The following is an 11,450-nucleotide window of genomic DNA, read 5'->3' as shown; positions in this document are numbered from 1 at the left end:
GTTCGCAGGTGAATCTCTATGGGGGCAATACTACTTCCGGGTCGCTATAACCCGGAGTAGTACGGCTGTGCTGGCCCGGCGGTGTGCGTCTTTGATCGCGCTCCCCTTGCCGGGCACTCTCTGTGTATGTGCATGATGTCACTCACGCAGAAAGTGCCCGGCAACAGAAGTGCGATCTAGGACGCGAACAGCCAGGCCAGCGCAGCCGTACTACTCCGGGTCATAGCGACCCGGAAGTAGTACAAGTGAGGAGTTCGCCGACATCTCTACTGGCCAACCTATACTGGGGGCGACTCTATCTAGCTACCAATACTGGGGGCACCTATACCTAGCTACCTACCTATGCTGAGGGTGTTTTTTTGGGCGCTCACTGCAGCTATAACTTGAGGTGCAAATTGTTGGGTGTTGTGCGATCATTCCAATTCGGGGGGGGGGGGGGGGGGGTGCATCCTCTCAAGTTTGCCCCATGCAGCAAAAAGTCTAGAACCGGCCCTGATTCACATGTAAGAGTAATAACTTTACGTTTCGGTGGCAGCCACTTTGTCACGTCTTTTAATGAACCAATACACTATTAGAGATGCTTTTCTTCATTCACCAGTCTGTATAACAGCCCCATATATTGTTTTTGGACTTTGTGGAATTGTTTAATTACGCTTTTCTGTGAATGTAATTCCAAGACAGAAGCACTGAAGTCTGATATTGGAAATGTCCTACTGTCTTCCTGAAAGGTTGCACCAACCAAGTAGAAAATCAGTCAAGAGCATTGGGAGTGATTACAGCACCACAGATGTTGTGAACCCAGGAGCAGGTAAGTAGTACCTCCCAAAACATGAGCAACAAGAGCAGAAACCAGGAATTTCTGCTAGACTTCTTGGCTATCTCCAGGAGGTGGAAAGCCTCAGGATTGTATTATTTTTTATTGTGAAATGAAATTATCAAGTCACATACTTACTAAACGTTCAAAAATTCAAGAGGAAAAGTTTATGCTTACAGAACAAAGGCTAAAATATGCACAGTAACACTCTTAACATCTTAAATCAAAATGAAATGCCATCATGTGTCAGAGAAGTTTTATTTAGGCATACTCCAATTAGTCAAGGCGTCTCACAGTTTGTATATCCTCCAAATCATCTGTCACAGGAGTAGACAACCTAGGGAAAAATGAAAAACATTATATGTATAGGGAGTAATAGCAGCTTTGTTCCCACCAAGCACTTTTCCCACATCTTTTTGTAGAGTAGAACAAAATGCAAAGCAAGTTCTGGACTGGTATGTCTGTTGGTGGCTTCAATCAGGACAATGCAAAATGAGTTACTTAACCCTCCTGGCAGTATGAAAAATTCCGCCAGGAGGCAGCGCGGCAGTTTTTAAATTTTTTTTTTTAAATCATGTAGCGAGCCCAGGGCTCGCTACATGATAGCCGCTGCTCAGCGGCATCCCCCCGCCCTCTTCGATCGCCTTCGGCGATCTCCGATCAGGAAATCCCGTTCAAAGAACGGGATTTCCTGGAGGGCTTCCCCCGTCGCCATGGCGACGGAGCGGGATGACGATGACGACAGCGACGTCATTGGGAGTCCCGATCCACCCCTCGGCGCTGCCTGGCACTGATTGGCCAGGCAGCGCACGGGGTCTGGGGGGGCCGCGCGCCGCAACGGATAGTGGCGATCGGGCGCGGGGCTGCGGCGATCAGTGTGCTGGCGCAGCTAGCAAAGTGCTAGCTGCGTCCAGCAAAAAAAAAAATTAAGAAAATCGGCAGAGCAGGGCCGGAGAAAACCTCCTGCGCGGCTTACCCCGAACTAAGTTCGGGGTTACCGCCAGGAAGGTTAAAGAAACCTGAACTGAAAATTAAAAGTCAAAATAAGCATACACAAGTCTGCAGGTACGAGAATCGGCTCCTGTCACTGACATAATCAGAGCCAGCTACATCGGAGAAGTGCGCCCTCTAGGTATCTCTCCAGCGGCTGCTGGAGAGATACGCAAACAGAGCACTTCACTTACGCCTAGACTGGCTCCAACTGACGACAGTGCGGGGACCCGGTTCTTGTAGCTGCAGACATCAGAGGACAGCGGCGTAAGAGTGATCCAGGCGCATGGGGCTGGAGGAAGGCTGGAGGAAGCCCCAGGTATGTATAAATCTTTTCATTATCCTGTCTCTGGTTCACTTTAAGTGGAAGCCAAGGTAAAATACATTATGTGGGGGCATATCCTTAAAAACTGGCCTGTAAGCAATGCATTAGAGACTCCTGCCCTCATCAGAACATGCACTACACACTACAGTATTTTTGCTTAAAGGAAAACTTAAGTCAAATAAAAAAAATGACATTTACTCACCTGGGGCATCCCTCAGCACCCCGAAGCTGGATGGTGCCCTCGCAGCCCCGCTCCGATCGTCCTGTCCCCGCCGGCGGCTACTTCCGGTTCGGCGACAGCCGCCGACAGGCTGGGAACGCGGCTGATTTTCCGCGTTCCCAGCCGCTGCTATCACCCTCTATGCTGCTATAGCGTATATATAGACGCTATAGCAGCATAGAGGGTGATGGCAGCGGCTGGGAACGCGGAAAATCAGCCGCGTTCCCAGCCTGTCGGCGGCTGTCGCCGAACCGGAAGTAGCCGCCGGCGGGGACAGGACGATCGGAGCGGGGCTGCGAGGGCACCATCCAGCTTCGGGGTGCTGAGGGATGCCCCAGGTGAGTAAATGTCATTTTTTTTTTTGACTTAAGTTTTCCTTTAACGATCTTAATTCTGAATAGGAAAAAAAAATCATTTTTCATAAAATATACTAAAGTGCACAATAAATTTTAAAGTGGAAGATCAAAACTACACGCAATGAAACGGACTGAATCTCCCTATTGCTTAAATGCGGTTTGTATTCCTGCTGGGGCCACCCCTTCAAAATCTCTCTGAGAGACAGAGCAGGAAGCCTACTCAAAGAACAGAACATAGTTTCTTACAGTTTGTCACAGAAAGAGTTGTTTCCATTGCAATATTTTCCCCAACTCTTGTTCTAGTGTCAGTTGTAAAATTTAGAGATTTACTTTCTTTTGGGTTCCATTGCCCATGGTCACAAAATCAATTTAGGCTGGTTTCACAGTGGGACGTTACAGGCGCATGTTAGAGCAGCCTGTAACACAGCCCACCGCACAGTAATGAAAAATCAATGGGGCTGTTCACAGTGCGGACGTTGCGTTACATTGTAACGCTGCGTCACAAGACAACGTACTACATGCAGTACTTTGGACGCGGCTGAGCCGCGTTAGACTGCTTGCACATGCTCAGTAATGTTGGGGAGGAGCGGAGAGCGGCCAGGCACATGGCTAATTAATATGCACTGCACGTTATGACGTGCAGTGTTTACTTCCTGGAGCAGCCGCTCTGTGCGGCGATTGGCCGGCGGGACCACCTGATGCCGCATGCGCACAAGAGTGCGCATCACGGCATCACTGACGCCAGAGTGAGCTGCACAACGCAGCTCACTCTGACGTCCAGATCTAGCACCACCAGGCGTTCCGTTAGGGGGACGATATGCGACCTTAACGCCCCCTCTAACGCAACGTCCTGGTGTGAAATTAGCCTAAGTATTAAACAGGACCTAAACTCTTGCACAGGAGAGATGGAAAAGACAGAGTCCACCCTGTGTGTGTTTATAGAGAACAGCCCGTCTAATTCTCCTTTCGCAGCAAGTAATAAACTAGTGAAATTTGAATTAAAAGCTGTCTGCCAAGTTATGAGATAATATGTAAACACAGGATTTTACCCCTTTCTGTGCTCCCAGCAAACCAAGAAATAACCACACTGCAGCATCTCTGAGGAGCTCTATATGCTGTAACTAGGAAATGTTTTTCTTCAAAGGTTATTATACTGTTGTTTATATTTTAGAGCACAGAGGAAGTTCTGAGTTCAGGTCCGCGTTAATTATCACATACCTGCCATCACATGACTGTGAGGCAATTCCTAACACACACCTTTCTGGAGGTGGGGTAACGCATTCTCCGTCAATGTTGTAGTGGCTTGTAAGGCCTAATGGGTGGAGGAGTAGACTGCCACTCATCTGTCAGTGGGACCTCAAAGGCTGCAAAACGCAAGTAAATCTTAAATATATTCAAAATTGCAGGAACACTTTAATACTAGTTAAATTAGTTAATTGCGATTTTCTCCTGTCGACAGAGCTGCAGCCACTAGGACGCGGTCTATAGGAAGTAGCAGTGTTAGGGATACTTGCCCAAGGTCTCCTACTGAATAGGTGCTGGCTTACTGAACAGGAAAAGCTGAGATTTGAACCCAGGTCTTTTGTGTCAGCACACTACCTCCCCTAGGGCTTGATTCACTAAATGTAACGCGCTCGCATAGCGCGGATTAATTTTAGCGTGCACACGCTACTAATGGTCCTGTCAGTGTAGCACGCACTCTTAAGTTACGCGTGACCCTTCTAACTGCCACGCGATGTGCTTGGAGCGTGACTGTGATACCTTGGTAGGGCGCCCGATACTATGTTAATTAATGTAGTAGCGACCACGCTAGTGAAGTATTGCGGTCGTGTTACAAACATATTGCGCAGCAGTAAGAAGGATCTTGTATAATTTAAGAGCACATGCTGCACCGACAGGACCGCGCATAATGTGCAAGCGCTAAAGTTAACCTGTGCTGTGTGAGAGCATTACAATTAGTCAGTAGATTTCCGGGCACCAGATGATTCTGCAAGTCACCTTAATTGGCTCCCGACACCTTCAAACAATACATACAATGTATCTTGGCCTTACAGCCGTTTCGCAGGATAAACCTGCTTCTTCAGAGTATCTGCTGCCTCTGAAGAAGCAGGTTTATCCTGCGAAACGGCTGTAAGGCCAAGATATATTGTATGTATTGTTTGAAGGTGTCGGGAGCCAATTAAAGGTGACTTGCAGAATCATCTGGTGCCGGGAAATCTACTTGCTTTTTGTTTTGATATAATTATCTACCGGTGGCACATTTGGTTTTTGCTCCTGCAGCTCCTGACCTGTCCAGTCAGCATCTAGTGACGATTTATTTTTGCTTTTTCACTGAGCATTACAATTAGTGAATCAAGCCCTATGGGAGGTGGTGTGCTAGGCAGTCTGCTTCCTATGGAGGCACCCGAGCTCCAAGGGAGTGCAGGATGTAGTCTTGAGGTCCAGACAGAGGAGGAGATCCCAGCAGCTGTCCCATAAATGCTTGGTGGAGAAAAAAAATTATATATAGAGAGCTTTTTCTCTTTTAGGCTATGGTGGCATTATAATGCAGAAAGTCAATGCAAAATCTATGTGATGTTCACATTGCATCCCATGCGGTGCGATCTAACGGTGCGTGGCAAACCAATGCACTGCATGCAGTGCGTTTCTGCATAACGCATCGGTTGACAGTGAAACATACGTTTCATTGACTATATGCTTCACTGCATGATGCAATGCGTGCATAACATCCAGTGCGACTTTTCCATTGCCATCTAGCTTTTAAAGGGAGCACTATGCAACACCCACTGTGAACATAGCCCTAAAGCGGACTTGAACTCAGAACTTCCTCTCTGTTCCAAAAGATATGCAACAGCATAATAAACGTTGAAGAAAAAACATTTCTTTGTTACAGCTGATACAATTCCTGTAATAAATCTTCAGTGGGTCTACTTCCTGCTTTCATGGAAGCAGACATGGGGTTAACATCCTGTGTTTACAAATTAGCTTTTCTTCCATGGCAGAGGAGTTTTCTGAGCTGACACAGCTGAGATATCAAATTACAGTGGTGATTAGTCACAGATGAGGGGGAATTAGGCTAAACTCTCTAAATATATACATGGTGCATTTCTCTGTGTTTTCCTTCTGTCCTGTGCAATAATTCAGGTCCAAATGACTATTACTACTGCACATTCTTTTTTCCTAGATTCTATTTCAACCATCATATCATAGACTAGAGGTGTAAATAATATATCATGCCTCGTGGCCTGTAACCGTTGTTATTATTTGATGTTAACATTATCAGAAACACCTGCAGACGCAGCCCTGTTGGTAAACCCTTGTCTCAGAGCTGATTAAATTGCTGGAGAATCAATACAGATGTCTTGTACTGCTCATAACCACAGTCAGGGCTGCAGCAAGACACTGCAGCAAAAAATCTAAACCTCAGACACTTCAAAATGTTAATTAAATAACTGCACCAAAATGGATTAAAAGGAAGCTGCTTAGTGAGGTGCTAATTAAAAATTGTGAATGTAGCTTAATGAGGTAGAGTACTACAAAAATAATAATGTACATATGGACAGCAGAATCTCTGTGCGGTTCTATAAAAATAAACAGAGGCTTATTTATAAAGCTGCTGAAGGGTTCTTTGGCAGAAAAGTCCAATTAGAACAGTAGAAATACAGACACTTCTCAGATTCCTATTTTATAAAGTTACAATTATTTTTTATTTATAAAGCACCAACATCTTCCATAATGTGGTAGAGAGTACGAAGCAGACAATAATGGGGTGCATAGATGCATGCGTATGAAGCGAGGGAGGAGGTGCCACAGAAAATATAACATTGATAAAATCTGTTTATAATGGTAAGAATGGAGCTTACCTCTATCTATTAGTAGATACACTTAGATGATGCGTTTTGTGGGCCAAACCCGCTTCCTCAGGTCAATGCAGCATCAATAAGGCTAGCTGATATGGCTAGGAGTCTGTACAGTATATCATTATAGTATATGTTGCATAATCAGCAACGTGTGCAAGGTCTCTCCAATGCATTTTATTGATAAAGAATGATTATTGTACTTTACAGCAGGACAATTTCTGGGCTCCTTTTTCTTTACCCTCCCACCTATGGGGATGACAGTATTTATCCACTGTGTGGCCAGGAAGTTTACATGAACCCTCCTATTTTCCTGTGTGTGCCACTTAGGGAAGAGCCTGATAAGGTGTTACAGTATGGCCTGCACAAGCAGGCAGGACCCACAACATGAGTAAGATGCTGAGGTGGTGGTGGTTCAGCAGCTGCTCATACAACCTACTAGAACTTTCTATATTCTATATTCCCCGAAGTAGTGGACTCTTCAGTGGGATTACAGATGTTTACTTTTCCCTCTATGTGCCATCTCTTGCTTTCAGACACATACAGGGGAAGTCATTTCTTGACACTCTCTAATCACTTTCTTGCATCATTTGCACTTAGTGTACATTTAACTATTTTATTTATTTATTGCACAGAGCACTATTATTCATATACTGTAGATTGTACTCCATATACTATGTGACTATTATGAATTGATCTATAAGCAGATATTTATTTATAGTTCTTAACGCTATGTTATTACAGTGTATCATACATTGTCACTCATTAGCAATTGATAAGCAGTTTTTTTTTATTGTACCTTACCCATCTCCCCCATCATAAAGGTTTATATTCTCATTTTATATATTTTTTGATCTAATAAAAATGTTTTTCAACATTGTACTGAGTCATAGACTGTTTCTTTGTTCAAGTATGAGGTTTTCCATGTGCACGTGATGTCATTTATAGTGGGGTGATGCTCTGATTTTTCTTGCTGCATATTGTAACAAGGTAGTCAGTGTTATTCACTTTACCTTTCAGTGGTAGAGAGGAGAGTGTGGAAGTAATGGTGGAGAAAGAGAGCCTTTGCTGCCAGGGTGTGTGGGGACTGTTAGAAGTATCAACAGGATTATGACCTAAACTGCAATACAGTAAAACAACTACAGGATGTCACTATATGTAAAATGCAATGGTGATCTTTATGGGATTGTTTCTTTCCTGTACTTTATGTGTGTTCCTCTCTGTTCTAAGTAAACTGCATTTCCAGATGACGGTGTACGCAGGGCTGTGGAGTCGGAGTCGTGGAGTCGGGCAATTTTGGGTGCCTGGAGTCGGAGTCGGGAAAAAATGCACCGACTCCGACTCCTAATGAATTTGTAACTGTAATTAAAATAGAAAATATGATAAAATGTTCTATTTCTCAGATAATAGTCATTAAAAATAATGTATATATACAGTATATACAGTATATATACAGTAATAGCTCTGCTTAGTCCACAAAAATGAAATAAACCAATCAAAATTAGTTACTTGTGCTGCCTCAATAAAGCAGTCCCCGTATTTTTAAGGTCAGATATACATATACATATCATGGGCAGCACGGTGGCGTAGTGGTTAGCTCTCTCGCCTTGCAGCGCTGGGTCCCTGGTTCGAATCCCAGCTAGGGCACTATCTGCAAAGAGTTTGTATGTTCTCTCCGTGTCTGCGTGAGTTTCCTCCGGTCACTCCGGTTTCCTCCCACATTCCAAAAACATACGGATAAGTTAATTGGCTCCCCCTAAAATTGGCCCTAGACTACAGTACCTACACTACATAATATAAACATATGGCAATGGTAAGGATTAGATTGTGAGCTCCTTTGAGGGACAGTTAGTGACAAGATATATATATACATTGTACAGCGCTGCGTAATATGTCGGCGCTATATAAATACTAAATAATAATAATAATAAATATCTGATTGTGACTGTACAGTATATATGATGTGTACACAGGAATCTCTTATATATACTAAATAACATCTATGCTGTAAGAATAAAGCCTGATGTGTAGCTGTGTCACTAATAGAGATGGTCAATGAGATGGAAATAATTCTGCATTGATGCTGATTTATGCAAATGTATGCACTCCCTTTGCTGATGAAATCAAATAATTTGTTATGTTGTTAAAATTTGGTTTGGTGACTACAAATTAAAGGGTACCTGAGATGGATGAAAAGTAAAGTTTTATACACACCTGGGGCTTCCTCCATCCCCCTTTAGGCTAATCAGTCCCTCGCTGTCCTCCACCACCCGGATCTTCTGATATGAGTCCTGGTAATTCAGCCAGTCAGCGCTGTCCGGCCGCATGCCGCTCCCACAGCCAGGAACATTCTGCACCTGCGCAATAGTGCTGCACAGGTGTAGTATGCTCCTGGCGGCGGAGTGTGTGCATGCGCACTACGCCCGACTGGCTCAAGTACCTGGACTCATAGCAGAAGATCCAGGTGGTGGAGGAGGACAACGAGGGAATGATTATCCTGAAGGCGGCTGGAGGAAGCCCCAGGTATGTATAAAACTTTAATTTCATCTGTCTCAGGTTTACTTTGTTACACAGTAGTACCATACTCTACATATGCACTCTCCACAGAGCTGCAGGGAATCCACTGAGAATGCTGTGCACATTGAACACAGAGGTGTTGTCTGTTTACAATCTCCTCATTCCCCTGCAGAGTACCTGCACATCATTCTTACATGTACCCACACTTACATTGCCTAGGGCCTGATAGATGTTCTTTTTTCCGGTTTGTACCTTTTACAAGTACTCTTACCAAGAACTAGTTTTAGTCTAAAGGGAATAAATATAGTAGTCTACATATCCTTCTCACTTCAGTTGTCTTGTAAAATTCCTAAGCGTTGGCAGTTAAGAGACGAATTTCATGTTACATACTTTTAATCAACAAAATTGTAATATGCAAATTAGAGGAGTCGGAGTCGAGGAGTCGGAGTCGGTGGAATCCTAAACTGAGGAGTCGGAGTCGGTGGATTTTTGAACCGACTCCACAGCCCTGGGTGTACGATATATCACTGTATATTTTTCTGCAGTAAAGAGTTCTAACTTGTTATACTGTGTGCCTATCTGCGTGTACAGACCCCTCTGCTCCAACAGGACCCACATGGAATGAAAGTCATTGGCCAATCATTAGACTGCAGTCATAGGAGAGTGGAGTTTAAATCTGCCTTCTAACAGGGCAGTAAGGCAGCCATGATCAGATACCCAGTAAATCTTTGCATACAGTGGTGTAGCAACAGGGGAAGAAAAGGCTGCGACCGTACCGGGTCCTTAGCCCAGAGAGGCCCACTAGGGGGCCCTCTTTTATCCATCTTATTAGCTTTTCAATGGTGCTATGCTGGTAATGAACCCCTCTATACAGTATATGCATTGAATAGTGGTAATTCCTTACTCTGATTACATCTCTCGGACACTGCAACTGTCCTTGGTAGGATTTGAGGACCCACATCAATTGAGTGCTTGGGGCCCCATGTAAAATTTGCACTGGGGCCCCAAGCTCCTTAGCTACGCCACAGTTTGCATAGGCAAACATTTGGTCCATGCAGCCACTATGTCCAGAAGACACACCTGTATATATTAACTTCTGCCTATCTCTCAATGGAAAGGATGCAAGGAATGCATAGCAGCCGATACTCAAAATATATTCTGTTGCCCCTGTGCTGCCAAGCATGTGCATAAAATTACTAACTGTCAATGGCTAGAATGCAAGGAACAGGGATCAGTTAAATACCATATTCTAATGATTTACTGCATATCACTGATCTTATCCTTAGAACTTTTCGGAAGGAAGTACTCTAAAAATAATTATATCTAAATTTCATATGAATAATACAACTTACTGAATTCTCTGTATGGAAACACTTATTGTTATTGGGGCCCATATGGCTCTACCAGGCACAGAATAATTAAATAAGGCACATTGGTGTGGCTCCTCCGCCTACCCCACATGTTTATTTCACTAAAATGGTAGTGAATGATCATTTTTTAGATCAGATTATTCAGCTTGTTGAGATTATTTCCTTAAAGTGGTATGCATTTCTTTTTAGCTCCAAAAAGATAATTTACAGCATAAAACAAACTACCACAAAAAATGGTAGCACAGCAGCATTCAAACAGTTAAAAACAGCAATTTCTTCTTCAGTGGAAAACATATTTCCAAAGCGAAACCGAAAAAGTGATTACATTGTCTTGTTTATGTTTTCTTATTAGCCACAATTACTAAACATTCCTGGCAGTGCTTCCGGCACATGGTAAGCAGAAAGTGAAACAGGAGGCAAATGGTCACTAGATACTTTATGATATATATATAAATACAGAAGCTATGCAATAAAATGCAATAGCAGCTTTCAGAGCAGATAAACTGTACTTCGGGAACTTGTCATTTATAAATGAATAATAATAGTTGTGTACAAAAGCAAATATGATAATTGTATAAGTAATAAAAAGTAGGAGAATATATCTTAATTGAATATTATGTCACAGTTTAATCCTTCTTTAAAGCAAATGTGAAGCATTTTTTTTTACTTACCTATGGAGAGGGAAGGTTGTGGATCACATAAAGCCTTCCTTGTCCTCTCATAGTGTCCCTGTTCTAGCGCTGTCCCCCATTCAAAATTGCTGCCTCCAGGAGCCCTTGGAAGATATGAGAAGCACTCGTGTTCCTGATTGCTTCCAAAGATGGGCCAGCTCTATTCTGCAACTGCGCGCTAGTGGGTACACGCGGTTGCGTGATACGGAGCCGGTGGTCTTCAGAAGCGTTGGGGTACACGAGTGCTCCTGAAGACTCCTGAGGAACCCTGCAGATGAATTTGACCAGTTAGTTGAATACCTGCAATAACTGTGGCAGCACTGGAATGAG

At 43.7% G+C, this 11,450-nt stretch overlaps 1 protein-coding gene across 2 annotated transcripts in view; it reads right to left on the bottom strand.

Moving 5' to 3' along the window:
- Positions 1 to 1,058: 1,058 nt before the first annotated feature.
- HOATZ (HOATZ cilia and flagella associated protein) overlaps positions 1,059 to 11,450 on the bottom strand; it is a 54,012-nt gene continuing 43,620 nt past the window's right edge. For both annotated transcript variants that reach the window (XM_068242845.1, XM_068242844.1), the window contains one exon: positions 1,059 to 1,151. In XM_068242845.1, coding sequence (XP_068098946.1) covers positions 1,091 to 1,151 — 61 coding nt within the window. In that variant the 3' untranslated portion in view covers positions 1,059 to 1,090. The remainder of the gene's footprint in view (positions 1,152 to 11,450) is intronic.

Source organism: Hyperolius riggenbachi, chromosome 6, assembly GCF_040937935.1.
Source record: "Hyperolius riggenbachi isolate aHypRig1 chromosome 6, aHypRig1.pri, whole genome shotgun sequence".
Taxonomy (NCBI): Eukaryota; Metazoa; Chordata; class Amphibia; order Anura; family Hyperoliidae; genus Hyperolius; species Hyperolius riggenbachi.
Note: the sequence above shows the minus strand (reverse complement) of the source record. Positions and strands in the feature narration are given on the sequence as shown.